The following is a 22,019-nucleotide window of genomic DNA, read 5'->3' as shown; positions in this document are numbered from 1 at the left end:
GTAAGTTAACTTTAAAAAATCGTAAGATTGCCCATACTTCTAGGTTATGCAAATTGATTTCTGAATAAACCCTTGTTTGTGACTTCGTCGGTAAAGGCAGGATGTTAACTTAAAGAGATGCCAGATTTTGGACTTGTTAGTTATAGGCATCGAAACCTGGGACTAGGAAATACATTTCCACGTATTACTTCCATTATCCTACTAATGTTAGAAACAGGCAACTGGCCACATCCTCGACCCCAACCATATTTCAGGAGAGGCTGGCTGAATTTTGCAATATGATTTCAAAAGGGAGTATTTGCAGGGTCTTCGAAGCTATAAATCCCCTAGGAAGAGTCTTCCCCACCTGTCAGGACCTGGACAGTGTCCACAGAGGGTGCCGGGCGCACTACCGCCACGCGGCGCTGAGGTCAGCCTCTCGGGTTTTGGGAGAGCTCTTTTTATTCTAAATTACAGACTTTGCAGCCACCGGATATCCTCGCTGCATAACTGGCAGTGGCCATGTGGCTGCACTCGCGTTTCCTGACAACCACTGCATTATTTCCACTAATATCCTGTGTCCAAGGCCTCTCGCTTGATGACTCCTCGTTCCCACCTCCACCGCCACCTCTTCCCTCGGGGGTAATCTCTCGACCGTGGTCCGAGCGCCTCAACAAAGCGGCAACCACCCAAAAGTTCATGAAAATGCACTTGGCAAAAGTGGGCCGCTAGTTCCCGCGGACAGCTTTAAGTGACACCGTCCGAGCCGAGGAAAGCGCCCAGGCCCCGCAGAATGCGCGCTGCGGGGCGGGCCCGCGGCCATGTGCTCCGCGTCGGGGCGGGGCGCCCGCGGCCGCCGCGTTCGCATTGTCCACTTTCCCCTGCACCCCGCCGCGTTCCGTCCCTCCCTATCTGCGGCGCACACGCGCTCAGACCAAGCGGCGCGCCCGCGGCTGGAGCTGCAGCAGCTGCGGCGGCGGCGGGGGCGGCACGGGGCGGGGCGGGGCGGCACGGGGGCGGGCCCGGGGCGAGGCAGCTGGGGCGCCAGCGAGCTAGTGGCGAGTGCGGCGAGCACCGGAGAGGAGCGCGAGCACCAGCATGGCGGGGCTCCGACGCCCGCAGCCCGGCTGCTACTGCCGCACCGCCGCGGCCGTGAACCTTCTTCTGGGCGTCTTCCAGGTCCTGCTGCCCTGCTGTCGTCCGGGAGGGGCTCAGGGACAAGGTCAGCCTTGCGCCGCTGGGCTCGCTCTGCCTCTCCACCCCGCCCCCGCTCTTTCTTTTAGGGAACTGCTGAAATCTATAAGAGGGCGAGGGGAGGAAAGGGAAAGGGGTAGGAGAAGGAAGGAAAGCTGTTGCAATTCTCCGCTGATAACATTTTCTGACCACAGCTTCCCCTCCCGCGCCCCTCTGCCCGGTACAGCTGGAGAGCGGGGCAGTCGCGGGGCTTGGGGACCGCTAGCCGCTCGCGCCCTGGAGCCTTTGTGCGCGGGCCCCTGCGCCCGGGGCGCAGCCCCCGCTTTGTGTGGCGCGCGCGGGTGCCCCGCCGCGGCCCGGCTTCCTGCAGCTTTGTTTCCCTGAGCCTGGCCGCCCAGGGTCCATACTCCAGATGCTCGGGCTGCGGAGCCCGGAGTGCCCCGTGGGGTGTCTTCAATCCCACTTCGTCCCCCTCCAGCACGAGCACCCCGAGCCTGCACGCTGTCGCCTTCGTGGCCGAGGGGCCACTGGCTCACACCCCGCCCATTGTGTTTTTATCCTTGGCTCACCCCTCAGATGGCCTCTGTTCCTGGGAGGAAAAAGAGACGTGTTTTGGTGAGGCGGGTGGCACGGAGGGACGGTAGGGGAAACAGGAAGCGTTTCTTTAGCGTGCATTAAAAACGTGGTGTATTTTTGGTGTTCCTGCAGCTATTGAGCCCTTGCCGAACGTGGTGGAACTGTGGCAGGCAGAAGAAGGGGAACTCCTGGTGCCCACTCAGGTGAGGACGACCAGGTGACAGGGCGGCTGTGGGTGTGCGAGGAAGAAGAGGCGGGGAGGCCGCCGGTCCTCCCCAACCCCTGTCCAAGAGGCACAGGCGCTCGGGCCACTTTGCAAGGCAAATAAACGTTAGGGGCCGAGCCTGAACACCTGGCAACGGTGGCCTTCCCGGCTCCTCCCACGCCATGTGACAGGGCGTGAGTCAGGCCGGCCCCAAGTTCAGAAGGTGGGAACCCAGGCCACCTCAGCAGGGACGCGGCCATTGGTCTGCTCGGCCGTGGGTGTCCTGGGTGCACACTGTTCCCTAAGTGAGCTGGTGCTGTGTGGATGGCAAGTGGCTAAGAGGTTGAGGACAACAGGAGTATTGATTTCATGAATGTTAGAGTGGTATTTGCCATTAGCGTTAAGTAGCTTTGGGATGAAGATGTGACTTTAAAGGATTGTCATCTTGGATTTTCTCCAAGTGCCCTTAATTCCCGTTAAAATACACCCACTTAAGAACTTGAATTTCAGGTTTTTTTCTCTGTATGATGATATGATGATTGCATGTAGAAAAATAATTACATTTTATTGGGAATCTGTAGCATCATAGAGGGTTTATTGCTGCAACAGATACAGTACTGCAAAGCTTTTGTCTTTTAACTTTTACAAGAAATTCGCATTGACTGTGAAGTGTGCACATTTAAATATAATATTGTTGACTGCCCTTCACCAGTAACAGTAGTGATCCAAAATGCATTTTTTGGGTGGGAGTGGCTTGAATTATAAGGGAATATTCAGCTTGTGCGCAGTACTTTTTAAGATGTTCATTACTTCCCACGTTGGTGGCAGCACTTAATTCTGTGTTGTGTCTTGCGGCTGTTTAGAGAAACAGGATGTCTAGCTATAACTTTACTGGAGAGGCTGTCCAGTTTTACATTTCAGTTTTCTCGAGACCTCCTATGTGAAACATTCAGAGTGCTGGTTTTGAGATATTTGGAATATTCATTTTGATCATGGCTCTTCAAGGCAGAGAGGTGATTTTAGAGGAGAATTTTCCTGGATCCTCCTTGAAGACCAGCAGCCTGAATGAGACAGGTCTTTTGAGAAAAGGCCCCATCAGGATGAGGAGCAGATAGTTTCTCCTTCTCCTAAAAATTTGTTCTCAAATGGATTTTTTCCCCCGATTTTAAATAATATACATATGTGTTTTTGAAGGTTTGGAAGATACAGAAAGATAAAAATAACAGTAGAAATCCATCGTATTCCTACTGCGAGAACCACATTTAACTGGATGTATTTATTTAAAAACTAATTATGTTTGTGTATATCAGGTGTTCAACAGTGGCACTGGTAACATTTTGGGCTAGAGAGTTCTTTGTTGTGGGGGCTGTCCTGCACACTGTGAGATGCTGAGCAGTTAGCATCCCTCGCTTCTGCCCACTAGATGCCAGTGGCACTCACTGCTGCTTCCCCCTCTCCCCCACCCCCTCCTGATTTTGACAACTAAAAATGTTTCCAGATATTGCTAGATGTCCCTGGGGAGCAAAATTGCCCTGGTTGAGAAGCACTGGTGTATATCTATGTATATGTATTCGCATTTTTGCTCAATTGCAGTTTCTACCTCTTACTTCCTAGTGTTGGAAGCCAACCCAGACTAAAAGGAAAGTAAATTATAGATGATTGAGTCTAGTATTATAGACTCTCATTTGTTAGAGCGTTAGTTGAAGATTTAGTAGGTGTGCTCAGAGATGGAAATATCAAGGCTTATGATATGATTATTTATAGGCTCAAAAGTTATTTTATACAATTCCTTTTTTTTTTTTTTTTTTGAGACGGAAACTCCCTTTGTTGCCTAGGCTGGAGTGCAGTGGCGTGATGTCAGCTCACTGAAAGCTCTGCCTCCCTGGTTCATGCCATTCTCCTGCCTCAGCCTCCTGAGTAGCTGGGACTACGGGCGCCCACTACCACGCCTGGCTAATTTTTTTATTTTTATAGAGGTAGGGTTTCACCGTGTTAGCCAGGATGATCTTGATCTCCTGACCTCGTGATCCGCCTGCCTCGACCTCCCAAAGTGCTGGGATTACAGGCGTGAGCCACCATGCCTGGCCTATTTTATACAGTTCTTAATTTCTGGTTTGTTTATATGTATAATACAATTTGTTTTGATAATAGATGTCAGAATTCAGAAACTGTCTGGGATATTCACTATAGAGGGATTTATAGCTAAGCTGTTTTAATCAAAGCTATAATGAAAGTGAAACTGGTATTCAAAATAATTTTCTAAATACTTCATCCCTGTCTCTCTGTATACCTTTTAGAAGCTATCTTGCCCTGCTTATACCTGGGCCAAGGGTAAGGGAGATACACACACACACACACACACACACACACACACACACACACGTGTGTGTGTATATATATATGTATCTCATAAGCTGCAGAGAGTTTTGAAGAAAGTTATTTTAAATGAATTATTTTCAAAGTATTTTGAATTTTTTCAGCAAAAATTCCCTCATATGTGTCAAATGGAGTCTGTTGAAAAGAATATTTATAGGTGTTATTTAAATTTGAGGGTTTTCTGCTTAATTAACTAGTACATTGGGTTTCTTTCATGCAGGAAGACTGAAAGATGGCTTCAGAGGCTAAGATTTGTCAGCAGTAGATGTGATAGGAACTTTAGATGATGTGGCATTAAATAAAATACTGGCCATCCGGTAGGTAGCTCATGCCTGTAATCTCAGCACTTTGGAAGGCTGAGAGGGGTGGATCACCTGAGGTCAGGAGTTTGAGACCAGCCTGACCGACATGGAGAAACCCCGTCTCTACTAAAAATGCAAAATTAGCTGGGCATGGTGGCGCATGCCTGTAATCCCAGCTACTCAGGAGGCTGAGGCAGGAGAATCCCTTGAACCTGGGAGGCGGAGGTTACAGTGAATGCCATTGCACTCCAGCCTGGACAACAAGAGCGAAACTCCATCTCAAAAAACAAACAAACAAAGAAAACACACTAACATATTTGCCAACACTGTTTGTATAGTTATATATTTTGGACATGTCTCCTGTTGATTAGGTCTTTTGTTTTTGTTTTTAAATGACGGTTCTCTAAGTGATCAAGAACTTACTAACTTACCATTAGTAAAACCAAATACGACAACTAAATTGTTAGAACCTCTGGCTAGGTCTCCCGGGTTTGAATCTCAGCCCTATCCCTTTTTAGCTCCATAAATTCACCTGTTTATCCTGTTTTCTTATCTGCAAAGTCTGGGGAATGATGGTGCTGGTTTCAGAAGACTTTGAGAAGATTAAGTGCCTGGAACTTAGTGAGCACCTACGTGTAGGTTACCTGTTATTTTGGTGGTCCCTGAGCTGACTGGTAGACTTGGTCATTGGAGGGCATGAACAGCTTTCTTGTTTTGAAAGGTCTGAATAGTATTGATAACTCAGCCCTATTGTGTGCTCTGTGATTGTAAAGTTGTATTAATCTTATCTTTTTGTTATATACTCTCATGTTATACAATCATTTGGTGTAGGAACATACAAACTGTATATCCATGGTGATCATGAGAGGAAGGAGGAAAAATATATGTGATTTTATTCTTACATTTACAGAAATATTTCTCTGCTCTGACTATACTTCAGCACACTGAATGTGAAGTGGTGATGGTGTGGAAACCAAACAGGTGTTTCGTTAGCTTATTTTCAAGAAGTAATTGGGTGTATGCAGGATACGGCCTCGTGTACCTTTTTACTTTGCCTTCAAAGTCAGAAGCTGCGATTCCTTGTGATCCACGCATAGGTGACGTCCACCTGACCTGCTCTGCCCTGCAGGGCCTTCTGTGTCAGTCCTCTGGGACGCCCACTCCAGCCCGACCCTTGGCCAAGCATGTCCAACACGTATCTGTTGAATTAATGAATGCAACAGCCCCGTTGTTCATTCAGGGCCTGTCCTTCCAGACTCCTGTCCTGCAGTGGCATTGTCATCGTTTCTCCCTCTTTGAGTTTCCTGTAGTGTCTTTGTTTTTTTGTTTGTTTGTTTTCTTTTTTCTTTTGAGACCAAGTGTTGCTCTTGTCGCCCAGGCTGGAGTGCAATGGCGCAATCTCGGCTCACTGCAACCTCCGCCTCCCAGGTTCTAGTGATTCTCCTGTCTGAGCCTCCTGAGTAGCTGAGATTACAGGCATGCGCCACCACGCCCGGCTAATTTTTGTATTTTTAGTAGAGACTGGGTTTCACCATGTTGGTCAGGCTGATCTTGAACTCCTGACCTTGTGATCTGCCTGCCTCAGCCTCCCAGAGGGCTGGGATTACAGGCGTGAGTCACCGCGCCCGGCCCGTGTCTTTGTTTTTCTCCTTTATCTTGCGCATGCCTTGTTGCCTTAACTGAGTTCTCCTTTGAGGGTCTGGGCTGCTAAGGGTTGGTGCCCTGCTGCGGCCACAGTGTCCTGCATACAGTAGACATTTAGTACTGCCCATGAAGTCATCCTGGTGGAGGAGAGGCAGTTGTCAGTGCCTTGCCTAGTTCCCCTATTTATGAGGTTGGCTAAGTCTGCTGGTAACAGGTGAAATGCCTTAAATGTTGATTTCCTAGTATTGTTTGACAATCACATTTTAAAAAATCAGCTCTAGCTGCAAGAAGAGCAGTCTAGAATCTGTTCTTTCAATCCATTGAGACTTCTTTGAGAAGAGAAGCCTCGCTCCTGGTGCCCCATGGTTAGCAGGTTTGGGAACCAGGGACAGGTGCTGAGTAGGAGCAGCCGTTACCTAATACAGAATCATGTTAGTGCTGGGCAGGCTCAGTGCTCCACTGCCCTTATTTGTTCATTTAGCAAAGATGGACCTTTGGGGCAGGCCCATTAAGTCCCCAGAGATACACTGATGAATAAGAAAGAATCTGCCTTTAAAATTATCAAGTTGATTTTCCTGCATCGTAAGTCAGAGGGTGTAGATAACAGAAATTGGTAGAAAGTGAAACAGAAAATGATACACTGAGATTCTGAGTTTTTGTTATCCCAGGTACTGTGTTCTGTAACAGCATCTTGCTCCAGTGACTCATTGACCAGTATTTGGTAATCTTTTTGTCATAGAGATTTATTTTTGGTTTAATCAACTTCTATCAACATGAAAAAATAATAACATGGGTTGGGCACTGCTGGCATCATTTAAATTCTTTATGAGTATTAATTCATGAACACACTAAAGACTATGAAGTTTACAGATGAGGAAATTGAGCCACAGAGCAGTGAAATTACTTGGCTCAAGGTAATAAGAAAGTGACAGTGCTGGGATGTTAAACCAGTAACTGTTTAGCTACAGAGCCCAAGGTTTTAGCCATTATGTATGTTGTGTGAGTTTCAGTACCGTTTGACCAGAAAAACACTATTATGGTGGTAAAGTTTCTGTGTCTGAGGGAAAGCATGTCACATTCTATTTTGATTCAGAAAAAGTTGCTAAGTGAAGTTCCCATAATAGTCATATCCACATGCAGTTAAGAAACAGCTGGCTCGTATTCAGCTCTGCAGATGTTTATTGAGCACGTACTGCAGGCCAAGCAGTACGTGTCAGGGATGTTACAGTAGACAAAAAAGAAAAAACACCTGCCCTTGTGATGCTTGCAGTCTAAATGGAAGCACAGAGATAGACAGTAAACAAGACAGAATAAATTTTAAGTAATTTAGTCAGTTTGAAGGTCATACATGTTATGTGGTGGCAATGTGGGGTGGTGATGTGAGTTGCGATTTTAAGAGGTCAAAGTGTACCACTCTGAAAGGGCAGTATTTGAGCCAATCTTTGAAAGTGGTGAGCGAGAACAGCCAGTGCAAAGGCCCTGAGGCACTTCCCAAGAGGCAGTGGGGGAATTACATGCTTTTGACCCTGCCCTTTGTGGTTGGCAAGATCAGACTGGGACCACAGTCAAGTGCTGAAATATAGGAACTGAGAGAAGAGGCACCCCGCTTTGGAGAGGTCAGCTAAGGCTTAGGGACAAGGGAGGCCCTAGAGATCCGCAACAGCAAGTGTGTGCCTGGGGTCTAGCCCAGAGCCTTGCCTGGTAGACAGTGAAGTTCATCCTTTTCCCTCAGACATTTTAAATTGGAGCCCAGGGTGCCTGCTGCAGTGTGGTTGCAGGGGTAGGGCTGGTTGTGTCAGAGTCTGTGTGGGACAGTGCTGCATGCTGTTGAAGAGCTTGGTGTGCATCTGACCAGCTGGAGGGAGCCATCGTAGGTTCTTGAGCAGGGACTGACGTGATGACATGGAGCGCTGGGTCCTTGCTGTGTGATAAGGGTGATAAAGAGTGAGTGATATGAGGAGACTGGTCTGTGCTGCACAGAGTGCGATGGTGCACAGGATGGTTGCAGGCAGCAGTCTGCAGGCAGAGGAGAAAGCTGCGTTTGTCTTTCTAATGCAGCCGGGCTACTGATGGTGTGGGCTGTTGTGTTGGAAGAAATGACAGGTAGGAACTGGGTTTCCTGTGAGTGGGTAGGTCTTTCTGGTAGGAGGTGAAGGGAGGAGAGCAGTGCAAGATGACTATAAGATTTGCCCAGGGGTGGCCGGGTGCAGTGGCTCACGCCTGTAATCCCAGCACTTCAGGAGGCCAAGGTGAGTGGATCACAAGGTCAGGAGTTCGAGACCAGCCTGGCCAACATAGTGAAACCCTGTCTCTACTAAAAATACAAAAATTAGGCAGGTGTGGTGGCATGTGCCTATGGTCCCAGCCACTCCGGAGGCTGAGGCAGGAGACTTGCTTGAACCCGGGAGGTGGAGGTTGCAGTGAGCCGAGACTGCGCCATTGTATTCCAGCCTGGGTGACAGAGAGAGACTCTGTCTCAAAAAAAAAAAAAAAAAAAGAAAGAAAGAAGCAACGGTTAACACATGTTCTTTTTCAACAGGGTGATTCTGAAGAGGGTCTGGAGGAGCCTTCTCAAGAACAGAGGTAAGGAAAAAATGGAGGTGGAAACCTGCATGCTCAGTGTCCCTGCCTACTTTGGGTGCTCTCTGAAGTCTCAGTTTATGTCTGTGTTTATGTGTTTAGTATTACCTGTAATACACCTTTCTCTTTGGCATTTGTCTTACCTATACCCTCTAATAAATTAATATGAATTTGTTTTAAAATAAGGTTGTTTAGAAAGCTGTTAGATGTAGCCCCTCCTTCGCCACTCACCAATTTCACCATTTCCATGATGTGCTTGTGCCCTTCCTCTTGTTTATAAACATCTATTGAGTGCCAGGCACCATGCTGGGTGGTAAACATGAAACACAAACAAGACCTCTGTTTCGTGTAGTGGGCAAGTAGGACTTTTCTGTAGGTAAAATGATTATGCTTGTGACAAGAGCTATCAATAATTAGTTTCCTGTGGTAGAGAATAATGAGGTGGATGGGGTGGTCAGGTGAGGCTCCTTTTAGGAGGTGACATTCCAGCTGAAGTCTGGGGGAAACAGGAGCAGCCACACAGCAGTGGGAACAGTACTTTGGTCAGAGGGAATGAAGGTGCAAAGGCCCTGATCCTGGAATCCCTGCCAGCGATCCAGGAACTTGGAGAAGTCCAGTGTGGTTTGTAGGATGGTGAGATAAGGTGTGTAGGCCTTTAGAAGTCACAGTAAGGAATTTGGGTTTTTTTTTTAAGTGTGGTATGAATTGTTAAAGAATTTTAAGCAGGGGACTAGCAAATCAAAAAACATGAATTACTTTTTTTTTTTTTTTTTTTGAGACAGTCTCGCTCTGTCCCTCAGGCTGGAATACAGTGGTATAATCTCAGTTCACTGCAACCTCTGCCTCCTGGGTTCAAGCAATTCTCCTGCCTCAGCCTCCCAAGTAGCTGGGATTACAGGCACATGCCACCATGCCTGGCTAATTTTTGTATTTTTAGTAGAGACGGGGTTTCTCCATGCTGGCCAGGCTGATCTCAAACTCCTGACCTCAAGTGATCTGCCCGCCTTGGCCTCCCATAGTGCTGGGATTACAGGCATGAGCTACTGCACTGGGCCCTGTGAATTCCATTTTTAAGAGAATACCATGGGGCAGTCTTGGTCACTTGTCAAATTGGGTCCCTTGGAGGTACATGAAGGCACTCTAAGTGGTGTGTAAGTAGGAGGATAACTTGCAAGGAACAGGCTTCCAGATCCCCAGGGTCTGTGTGTCTCCTAAAGCTAATCTGTCTGAGTTGTAAGTTACCATTTTCCACCTCTGCTTTCACAGTCTCATTTCTCCACTTTATAGAAGAAAGCGGTATCTTTCACCCAGCCCCAGTCCTGCTGTTGGCTTCATCTTGGGCAAAGAGACAATTTGAAATATTGGTGTTTGTTAGGAAAAAGTGATCCACTCTGATTAGATGACACATTCTTTAGTAACTTTGGTGGTTTTCAGATCGTTGCTTTTAGTAAAACTGAAGGAGGGCCCAGTGAATTTGACAACTGATAGATCATTCAGGTTACTTTTAATGATGGCTTACTATGTAATTTTTAGATGAGACACTGAGGTATTTTAGAGAATGTGGGGACAGTGCTGTAATAAAGCTATTTCCATACACGTCTGTTTACGTCAACAAGCTTTTTCAGTACTTACATTAAAAAAAGAGATTAAAAAAAGGATTAAGTTTATAAAAAACCTGTCTCATTCTAGTAGTAAGTAATGTTCACATGAAGCAGCTGGGGGGAAAACAGCTCTGTTCATCTCATTAAAGGATGCATTTTCAGTAAGATTTTACTTTCTATGTTTAATTACCTATCAAAATTTGTAGAACTTGTTGGTTTGATGAATTGCATGCATTCGGCCCTCTGTATCTGTGACTTCTGCATTCGTGGATTCAACAAACTGGATCGAAAATACTCAGAAAAAAAAAAACATATCTGTACTGAATATATACAGACTTTTTCTTGTCATTATTCCTTAATACAGTGTAAAAACTATTTACATAGTATTCATATTGTATAAGGTATACCTGGCCCTGTGAATTCTGTTTTTAAGAGAATAGGTATTATTAGTAATCTAGAGATGACTTAAAGTATACAGGAGGATGTGCATAGATTATGTGCAAATACTGTATACCATTTTATATCAGGGACTTGAGCATCTTCAGAATTTGACGTTCTTGAGACGTCCTGGAACCAATCCCTCAGGCATCCGACTAGACTAATACAAATTGTATTGATAACTTTTTTTTTTTTTTTTTTGAAACAGAGTCTCACTCTGTCACCCAGGCTGGAGTGCAGTGGTGTGATCTCAGCTCACTTCAACCTCCCCCTCCTGGGTTCAAGTGATTCTCCTGCCTCAGCTTCCTGAGTAGCTGGGATTGCAGATGCATACCATCATGCCTGGCTAATTTTTGTATTTTTAGTAGAGATGAGGTTTCACCATGTTGGCCAGGCTGGTCTTGAACTCTTAACCTCAGGTTATACACTGGCATCAGCCTCTCAGAGTGCTGGTATTACAGGCGTGAGCCACCACACCTGGCCTGTATTGATAACTTAATTCAGAAGAAAAAAATTAATATTTAGACCTTATGGTCATAGGAAAAGTTTTTTAAAAACCTGAAATTTCAATTTATATTTATAGGCTTATAGCAGAAGGCTTTGAACATAAATTCGTATTCAGTTAAAATTCCTTGGGTGACGTGGAATAGAAATGATTTCATGGAGGAAAAGGAACAATATAAAATATCCAGCCATGAAGTTTATATTTGTATTTAAAAAAATGGATAATGGTAGGTATCATTGCAGTGGTATTTAGATTCCATTGAATATATTTTAAAAAGGGATTGTGAGTTTTATTAAAAATACCAGTATGTACAGCGTCGCAGAGATTACATTTTTACAGCTGGTAAACGCTCACAATTGTAAATGCGACACAACTTAAACATTCTTTTTGGGTGTATGGGAGCAAGAAAAGTTGAGGAATGTTGATATCAGGGTAGGGGTTGGTAGTGGATGGAGGGAAATGGAACATTTTGAATATATTCTTGAGGTGGGACAGATCCTTTACTTGTTGAATTTGTTGTGGAGTGTGAGGGAAAGAGAAATCACGGAGAGAGCATCTTAGATTTTGGCTTAAATGTCTGGAGAGATGGTGATGACTGTGCCGGGAAAGGATTTAGTGGGGGAAGGAATCAGAAACTGTGTTCGGCTGCCTCCTAGGAATCTCAGACTTGATATGACACATCTACAGGGAGACGGCGGGTAGAGAGTTGATATCTCTCTGGAGCTTGGAGGCCAGGGCTGCAGACCCAGGTGTGGGTGTGTGCAGCCCATAGAGAGCTGTGTTGCAAGTGCCTTTGTATTTGTTTTCTTTTGTAGATGCAGTTCTTTCCATTCTTATTATTTAGAACTAGTTTCTTTCTTTTTGCCAGTGTTTTCAAAAATCAAACTTTAGGGTATTCGTAGATTTTATCCTTATTGGTCTTTTCACACAGCATCAGATTATCAGAATGAAAGATGTGGGAATGAAGGAGAATAGTGTTCTTTTTGACGATGACATATGAAAAAATAAATTTTACATCATGCCTGTGTACTTGCAAGCATATATATGGATGTATGAATATATACATGTCTATAATCTATGTACTTATTTCTTTATAAAACTGAATTAAAGTTTCAGAAAATAATACTCTTGTTGCCTGCAATGTATTCTATTTTCTATTGCATTTTGTTTTATCACCTACTGGCTTTATTTATTTTTTGGTAACAGCTTGATTGAGATGTTCACATAGCATATAATTCAGCCATGTAAAGTGCACAGTGGGTTTGCAGCATATTCAGAGTTGTATAACCATTACTACAATCAATTTTAGAAGAACATTTTGTCTTCTCAAAAGAAGTGCCTTACCCTTTAGCCATCAACCTCCAATCTCCTCCTATCCCTGCCTGGATTCATTTTAAAACTCAATACATCATAGTTCACAGTCTGATCAACCTTGATTTAGATATTTTATCTTCCTGATATTAAATATTCCTGTATTTTGCTCTTTGACTTCTACTTTTTAAAAACTTGACTTGCAAGCCTCTTTGTTTCTTTTGGCTTTTTTTGGGTTGAGGTCTGTTCCTCATGTGTAAAGAAATGATGATGATGTGGGTGGGATGCTGCTTTTAAAAACCTTTGTGTCCATTTTTTGAAAATGCAGATTCTGGAGCTGTCTCCAAGAATTAGCTCTGTAAATGTAATGTTCTGCGATTGGTAAATTAGTCAGCTATGTACTTACTATTCATTTACCTTCTACCTTCTTAATTTTGTAACTTCCCCAAAACCCATCTAATTTCTTGCTACTTTGAAAAGAAAACTTTTGCTTCAGAGTAGATTTAAGTTTATAGAAAAATTACAAAGATAGTACAGAGATGTCCTGTATACCTCTCACCCATTTAACTCTAATGTTAACATCTTGTATTACTGTGGTACATTTGTCACTGAGAAACCAACATTAGTATCTTACTATGAGCTAAACTTCACACTTTATTCACATTTCACTAGTTTTTCCCTAATGTCCTTTTTGGAGGCAAGTCATTAAGTGAAGTTGAGCTTCACCGACACAAATTATGTGAAATTCTGTATGGGAGATTTGTCAGTTCTCATTTATTTATATCTTGTGAGCTCATGGATATTTATACTTTGGGTTATAATCCATTAGGTTTGCCCTGCTGTTTTAATGTTGTTTATCCTTAATCTTATTTATGAAGTTATTAACATTTGTTTACACATTTTTCAAACTTTGTTGTGGTTTTAATTTTAATAACTACCCCATGATACCAGCTTAATGATGGTCAGGTGGACTTAAAGTCAACAGAAGCACCATTTATCAATTCCACAGAATGAATGCATTGTCTCTTAAGAACCCATACAGAGGAGTCACTACTAACTTGGGACTTGAGAAATAAATTTGACTGTGAGACAGTCTTAGCATGTTCCCCAAATGTAAAGGAAGCACTGATGCCTGTGACTGGACAGATAGAATCGAAAGAGTGAGGAGGTCTCTGTTTTACTGGCAAGACTGCCCAAGGTGGGGCTGGAATGGGACCAGTGTGAATTCTGGGCAGGAGGCTTCCTGGAGCAGCTTGCCTGTTACCTCAAAGTCTGGGAAAGCTTTCAGGGTAATTGGCCTCATTGAAGATTTTGTTTATGTTTTCCTGCCTTCATCTTCTGTGGATGCTATGTAATTGTATTTGGTCGAAAGCCAGAAAAGCAATATTTGAAAAACGTTCTTCCCTCTTTCCTCTTTATCCCCATTTTTCCCTGGGTATTCTCAAATATCAACAGTAATCTGTTCCTTTGCTGAGAAAGAAAGATTGTTTTTGGGAATTCAGCGATGAGACTTCAGCTCTTACTAGAATTGAATGCTCTAGGAAGCATGTCTGGCTCTCTGTGTATATCTCTGGTGAGCCTTTTTTTGAGTTATATTTGAATAGCAAAAGTTTAAGCATTGACAAAGTATGAGTAGTATATTACTTCAGGTTTTAAAAATGGTTATAAAAATCATAAATACTGTCTAGGTACAATGTCTATGAATATTTTTTTTTGTGTGTGGCTTTTGTTTTTAAAGTGTACTTTTATCTGATTAGTAGTAACAGCAGCAAAATGTGTTCTTCTGAAATAGTTTAACACCAGTGAAAGGGGGATCTTGGGAGCCAGAACATAAAGAGGATCTCATTGTCCTGTCAGCAACATACCGGAAGATATAATTGCAGACAAGAATGACTTAATCTTTAGGGACTCTCGCTTTTGGCAGTGAAGGATCTCAGACCCCCCACAGGGAATGGAACTCCTTCTCACTTTTCTTTGTTATTCAGAAATGGAAGTTCCTGGCTGGGTGCGGTGGCTCATGCCTGTAATCCCAGGACTGTGGGAGGCCAAGGCGGGCGGATCACCTGATGTCAGGAAACCAGCCTGGCCAAAATAGTGAAAGCCGGTCCCTACTAAAAATACAAAAATAAGCCGGGCGTGGCGGCACGAGCCTGTAGTCCCAGCTACTCGGGAGGCTGAGGCAGGAGAAGTGCTTGAACTCAGGAGGTGGAGGTTGCAGTGAGCTGAGATCGCACCACTGCACTCCAGCCTGGGCGACAGAACAAGACTCCGCCTAAAAAAAAAAAAAAAAAGAAAAAAGACATGGAAGTTCCTTTCCTGTTGATAGGATCTCACACTTTTTAACCTGAAGTATCTCACCAGGTTTCCACTGGGGACCTTCCTATTTCCCCACCCTGTCATCTCCCTAGGTGACCTGGCCTGTGCCGTTGGTTTTAAAACAAATAAAAAAAAATTTTTTTATGGCTACATAGCAGTGTATATATTTGTTGCTCTGTTGGCTTTTTATATACTCTCTGTATAGAAGGAAGTTGAACGTGGATCGTACCTTCTTCCCAGAGTTCTCCTTTAGCTTGCAGGTGCCACAAAATTACTGTGTCCTGAACTGAGCTGCTGGGCCTCTCTCTGTCCCCAATTCCTGTGCCTGCTGTCACAAGGTGTGGTTGAGTCTCATTCACGTGGTCTCCTACCTCCATTCTGTAGCCACCGCATCCTGTTCTCCTCATGCGCGTCTGTCCTACATCCTTTCCTGTCATCCCTTTGAAGAACAGCCTTTTGCCTTTTGTGGACTGCACTACCTTGGGGATGAAGTGCAGGGTCCTGAGCATGGCATCAGTGATGTAGAAGCCCTTTGGGGATTGAGGCCTCTTCAGCCTCTTCCTCCAGTCTCACTTTCTGGTCATTCACCTGGGCTCTTTTTTTTGCCAAAACTTTTCTCTTCCCCAGCCATCTCCCTCCGTCCTGCTTTCCATAGCACCCTGGCACTTATCTTAGCACAAAGCCGTTACTCCTCTGTTTGGAAATTACCTTTCTCAGGGTTCCCAAGTTTCTGAGTCTCATGCACCTGTCTCCCTAACACCTAACCTCGTACCTGACACCTGGGTGAAGAGCTGCTGAAGGAATGCAAGCTCATACTTTTACATTTAAACCTTTTAAATTGATTATTTGTTAGTTTTGCACGTCCTCCATGTTCAAGCCTGTAAACTGTATTTGCCATTGAAATAATAGGACTTGTATTTGTGTTGTAGGCTGTATTCTTTTATTTTTATTTTTTGAGACAGGGTCTCGCTCTGTCACCTAGGCTGTTGTGCAGTGGCATGATCTCGGCTCACTGCAACCTCCGCCTCCTGGGCTTAAGGGATCTTCCCATCTCAGCCTCTTAAGTAGCTGGGACCGTGGTCACCTGCCACCACAGCTAGCTAATTTTTGTGTTTTTTTGTAGAGTTGGGGTTTCACTTTGTTGGGCAGTCTTGCCTCGAACTCCTGGGCTCAAGTGATCCACCCACCTCAGCCTCACAAAGTGCTGGGATTCCAGGTGTGAGCCGCCTTGCCTGGTCCAGAGACTGTATTATTATTATTTTTTGAGATGGAATCTGGCTTTGTCACCAGGCTGGAGTGCAGTGGCACGATCTCGGCTCACTGCAACCTCTGCCTTCCAGGTTCAAGGGATTCTCCTGCCTCAGCCTCCTGAGTAGCTGGGACTACAGGCATGTGCCACCACACCCAGCTAATTTTTGTATTTTTAGTAGACACAGGATTTCACCATGTTGGCCAGGATGGTCTTGATCTCTTGACCTCGTGATCCGCCTGCCTCAGCCTCCCAAAGTGCTGGGATTACAGGTGTGTGCCACTGCGCCCGGCCGAGGCTGTATTCTTATGCTGAGTTACTATAGTTGGTGTTTTTGTTTTTTTTGTTTTTTTTTTTTTTGAGATGGAGTCTTGCTCTGTTGCCCAGGCTGGAGTGCAGTGGCGCTATCTCAGCTTACTGCGAGCTCCGCCTTCCGGGTTCACGCCATTCTCCTGCCTCAGCCTCCTGAGTAGCTGGGAGTACAGGCGCCTGCCACTATGCCCGGCTAATTTATTTATTTTTTTTGTATTTTTAGTAGAGATGGGGTTTCACCATGTTAGCCAGAATGGTCTTGATCTCCTGACTTCGTGATCCGCCTGCCTTAGCCTCCCAAAGTGCTGGGATTACAGGCGTGAGCCACTGCATCTGGCCAGTTAGTGTGTTTTTAGAGAGGATGGGTTATTCACTCTATCCTTGTATAGCATTAGGGTACCTCCTACAGGGTGCTGTGGGTCCTGGGAACTTTGCAGAATGAATGCATTCAACCATGGTCTGTGCAGCTATAACAATGTAAATTTTTTTTGACTGTTATAGAGCTCATAATTTAGGTGTTCTCCTTAATATGATACAGATTTTTAAACAGGGTTGTTGGTATATATTAAAATTGTATTCAAGCCACAGAAACCTTTTTTTAGGTGAAAAAAATGTGAAGTTTTTAGCAAAGCTTTTGACACTTATTTAGTTATTTAGCCTTCAGTTGAAATAAATCAGAAAAACAGTACAGTAGGATCAGAATACTAATTTTGGTTTTCATTGAAATGTTTAGTTCCTAAAAACTTTTATTTCATTAATTTTTTGAGACAGGGTTTTGCTCTGTTGCCCAGGCTGGAGTTCAGTTGTGCTGTCATAGTGAACAGCAGCCTGGACCTCATGGGCTTAAGCAGTCCTTTCGCCTCAGCCTCCCCAGTAGCTGGGGCGACAGGTGCATGTCATCATGTCAGGCTAATTTTTTTTTATTTCGTTTTTGTAGAGACGAGGTCTTCCTATGTGGCCCACAGTAGTCTCTAACTCAGGCAGTGCTCTTGTCTCAGCCTTCTAAAGTGTTGGCATTACTGGCGTGAGCCATCATGTCCAGTCCCTAAAAACACTTTTAGTTCCTCCTAGATAATATGGTTTTACAAGCACCAGGGTGATTAGGTTTGTATTCATTTTTATCTTTATATTGAAAGGTTATTTGAACCTTTAATAATTCGATATTAAAGAATTACTTAATTCTTTAAGAATTTTGAAAAAAAAAAAATCTTGAAGGGTTAGTCTAGAATAAAAATAGGCAAAACACTTCATTAATGTCAACATTCCTGAAACAAAAAAGTAGAATTAAGGTCTGGGGAAGCTGGATGTTATACGTAAATGTGGTGAGGCAGTTCCAGAAACTCAGTGTTCCTTACTTTTGAGACTAGAGATTGCCTTTGGGAGAAGTGGTTTAACTCAGCACTAAAGTCTGAATCAGCTTTGCTTCATTCCATATGCCACTCAGTGGCTTGACTACTTATTGCTATACGTCATAATATTTAACAGCAAAATAACTTCATGGAATCTTTCAGTAAGGTGTGCGTTCTGAAGAAAGAGCTAGACAAATCCAACAACCCAGGAAGAGACTTAGGAGGCTGGGTGTGGTGGCTCATACCTCTAGCACTCTGAGAGGCAGAGGTGGGAGAATCGGCTTGAGCTCAGGAGTTTGATGCCACCCTGGGTCACAAAGTGAGACCCTGTCTCTACAAAAACAAAACAAAACAAAACAAAAAGTGGGGTGTGATGATGTGCACTTGTAGGCCCAGCTACTCAGCAGGCTGAGGCTCAGTTGAGCCCGGGAGGTTGAGGTTGCCATGAGCTGTGATTTTGCCACTGCACTCCAGCCTGGGTGACAGAGAGACCCTGTCTCTGAAAATAATAAAAGGCTATGAGAAGCTTGTTTTAGGCAAGAACGCAGATACTGCTGTGTGAGAAAGAGAAGAGACTTGGATGTTTTGCTGTTGAGAACCAAACTTACATTTCTTAGGAAGGCTTATAGCTAGAAGAGTCAGGTATAAGCTGACATTTCGGCTTCTCTTACGCAGTGGGCTTTGTGCTTCAGATTGCTTTCACTCACCACGGTGGGTCAGTGAGAAATGAACGTACTTTTTGGATGGATTCCAACATCGGCAGCAGTATTAATTCTGTGAGGGTGTTCTGGATATGTTGTGATATTAAGCTTCTTATTGCTTAAGAAGGTAGCAGAGCTTGGAGTTTCCAGGCTCAAAGGAGAAATTTCCCAAGGCAGTCTTCTCTGTCTAGGAACACCAATCTGAAGATAATGGGGTCTCCTGGGAGCTTGTTACTTGTTTTAAGTGAATTGTCATCAAAGTATTAGTTTGTTGTTCGAGTCTTCCACATATGAAATATGACCCTGAAGTAAATAGTAATTTCCCCCCCATCAATTAAACAAAAGAATGTTGTCATGTTACAAATAATTACTGTGGTAGTCTAGGCAGTATTTCACAGATGTGTGGTGCCCAATTAATATGTTTTTGGAACCATTGTTTTAGCATTGTCTTTGCAACCAATTTACAAATGATATGAGAAAAAGTCTTGTTCGCTTATTGTAGTCTTTCTCAATGTTTTCTCCAAAAGTAGTAGGGATGTAGTTTTTAAAGTCTACTATAAGCATGAAAATTCTTCAGAAATTAAAAAAAAAAAACTTCAACATTTGTTGAGAATTTAAATACTACTCACTGTTTATTCCTTTTTATTATTCTCCAAAAATCATCTAGTACAATGTATGTTTCAGGAAGGTGACCATATTTAATTTATTGCATTGCCTTCTCTAACATACATATACACATCCCGGTTTGAGAAACATTCTCCAGTCCCTATTGTTTTTACCCAGTTTATTCAAGTATTTAATTTGGAAAACATGGCTCCAAATGACACATGCCTGTTGGATTAAAACTGAGCTTCTTCTGTAGGAAGATGATTTGCCCCCTGTGAAGTGCGCAGACACCTACTGGTGCATTTAAAGGTGGATCCCAGAGAATAGCTTCAGGAAAAGCATAGTCATAGCGTGTGGCCTGCCAAGTGGACCATTGTAAAATGTATATAGTAAATAGTTCATATTGATATCGTGCCTTGTATAACATTGACTTTGAGGGTTGTAACTAACTTGTGGATGTTGCTGCCACTAAATTATTTACAATAGGTGAGGTTCTGTTTGGATTACAATCCAGTGTTCGATTGATAGTTATGACAGGTGTATGTAGTGTGAATTTTTGGTGGAGTAATTCTTCTAGGATTGTGATTAATCCTGTTTCTTCAAATCAGATCATGTTAATCCACTTAATCCGTAAAAAGTGGATTTAAGTAATTGCCCTTGTGTAAATCTTATGGTTTACAAAGGGCTTTCACATGTATCTTCCTTACGTAACCAGGTGGGTATGTGGTAGTATTCCCGTTTTATGGATGAGGAGACAGATTCATCAAGGTAAAACAATTTGTTGAAGGTTATAGAGCTATGAAGTGACAGAACATGTGCATGATCCTAGGTGTCCTCTCTCTTTTAGTGCATACTTCTCTACTTTGGAGTGGAAAACCACTTTCCTAGTAAGATCTACAGCTGTCTGTCGAAGGAGACTAAGTCCAAGATTAACGTATGGAAGCAACTGAATACTTTATTAGGCCCTAGTATTATATGGTTCCTAGCAAATCCCTGAAAAAAATGAGCATGACTCATGTAAGATAGACCCAGCCTTGGTCCTTCCGTAATATTTTACCGTATGCTAGATGACTTCTTTAGTTTTATGCTAATTCTAAGTGTGGATTATCCACAGATATTCAGCTACATAGCTTTTGAAATATGGAAAATTTAAATCGGAAATTTTGGGATTACTTTGTGGAACGCATGCCATTGTGAACGTGTGCTGAGAGGTTGCCTTTAGAGGAGCTGTCCTGTCAGCTTGCTTTGCTTTGGGATTATTTTCAGCAGCAAGTAACAAAACCCTGACTCAACCAGCTCAAACAATAAAGAATGCATGATGTCATTTAACAAGAAGCCTGGAGGCAGGGTGGTTCTGGGTTGGTTTACTCAGCAGGTTAGTGTCAGCACCTGGGAGCCTGGTTCTTCGGACCTGTCTGTTCTGCTGGACTCCGTGTGCTGTGCATCTCCCTTCATGTTTGCAGGAGGTCTGTGTGCTTCACAGCCTCCCACCTGAACATCCAAAGGCAGGTTAAAATAACTCCCCTGGCTACTTTCTCAGAAGTACTCCCCAGCAGACGTCCCCTTCACATCTTACAGGTGGGTCTGCACTCACCTTGAACCACTCATCCGCCCACGCCTGTGGAGTGGTGGAACCACGGGATCAGCTCTGTCCCACGGGGTTTAGTCATAGAGAGCACAACCCGGCTTTGCCTAAGTGGGAGGAAGGGAAGGGGCGGTGGAAGGCCGACAGCAGTGTGTGCTATGCTGAGTGAGTCACCTGAGCTCAGCGAGAAATGAGCGGTCTAGGGCAGTGTTTCTTGAAGCCTAGTCCAGAGACCTAAATCAGCATCGCTTGGGAACTCGATAGACTGGCCGGTTCTCAGACCCCACCCCAGACCTGCTGTGAATCAGAAGCTCTAGGGGAGGAGCCCAGAGATCTGTTTTAACAAGCCCTCCAGGTGGCTCTGATGCATGCTCAAGTTTGAGAACCATTGGCCCGGGGTGAGGCAGCTCAGGGACCACGTTACAAAATATACTTTTTGTGGGGGATTAAATAATGAGAGGTAGAAATGGTCTTGTAGGTAAAACAGTGGTGGAAATTGGGAGATGGTTGCTTTTCAGCCTGAGTTACCACCACTGGCCCAGGATTTTATCAAACCTAGAATCCATACGTATTCTCTTCATAGGGTATGGAGTGTTAGCTGGTGGATCTAGTGTGTCTGAAGAAGTTCTGCTGCAGTGATGCACATGGGGGTGCGGTTCCAGGCTGAGCTTTGGTGTCCACCTATCAGGGTCTCATATGTCCTAGCATGCCTGGTAAACAGGTGGGTTAGGCCATCGCAGGTCAGCTTCCAGGGGAGGACTGAGGAACCTTCTCAGGGAGAATTCATTCATTATAAGGGAAGTGAGTTTGGCAGAAAACCTTGGCCCAGTAACAGAAAGTCTCAGTTGTTGGATGGGAGTGGCCACTCATAGCACAGGGTGGTGTGTGTACTCAGATCTGCCTCTTGGCCCAGGCCCCTGTGGAGCTGTGCATGCGTGTGTGTGTGTGTGTGTGTGTGAGAGAGAGAGAGCTTGGTGGGCCTGTGACTGAGGGGTGTGTGTGAGTGTGAGAGAGAGGAGACAGGGACAAGGAGAGAGACCCTTGTGGGCCTGTGGCTGAGGTGTGTGTGTGTGAGACAGAGACAGAGACTCTGGTGGGCCTGTGGCTGAGGGGTGTGTGTGTGTGTGTGTGTGTGTGTGTGTGAGAGACAGAGACTCTGGTGGGCCTGTGGCTGAGGTGTGTGTGTGTGT

At 44.3% G+C, this 22,019-nt stretch overlaps 1 protein-coding gene across 3 annotated transcripts in view; it reads left to right on the top strand.

The window, feature by feature from the left end:
• Positions 1-995: 995 nt before the first annotated feature.
• TMEM131L (transmembrane 131 like) overlaps positions 996-22,019 on the top strand; it is a 168,309-nt gene continuing 147,285 nt past the window's right edge. For all 3 annotated transcript variants that reach the window (XM_023227800.2, XM_023227789.2, XM_023227778.2), the window contains exons 1-3: positions 996-1,201; positions 1,882-1,952; positions 8,816-8,859. In XM_023227800.2, the coding sequence (XP_023083568.2) occupies positions 1,078-1,201; positions 1,882-1,952; positions 8,816-8,859 (239 nt within the window). In that variant the 5' untranslated portion in view covers positions 996-1,077. The remainder of the gene's footprint in view (positions 1,202-1,881; positions 1,953-8,815; positions 8,860-22,019) is intronic.

The sequence above is a fragment of the Piliocolobus tephrosceles genome, chromosome 3, assembly GCF_002776525.5.
Source record: "Piliocolobus tephrosceles isolate RC106 chromosome 3, ASM277652v3, whole genome shotgun sequence".
In the NCBI taxonomy this organism is placed as follows: domain Eukaryota; kingdom Metazoa; phylum Chordata; class Mammalia; order Primates; family Cercopithecidae; genus Piliocolobus; species Piliocolobus tephrosceles.
Note: the sequence above shows the minus strand (reverse complement) of the source record. Positions and strands in the feature narration are given on the sequence as shown.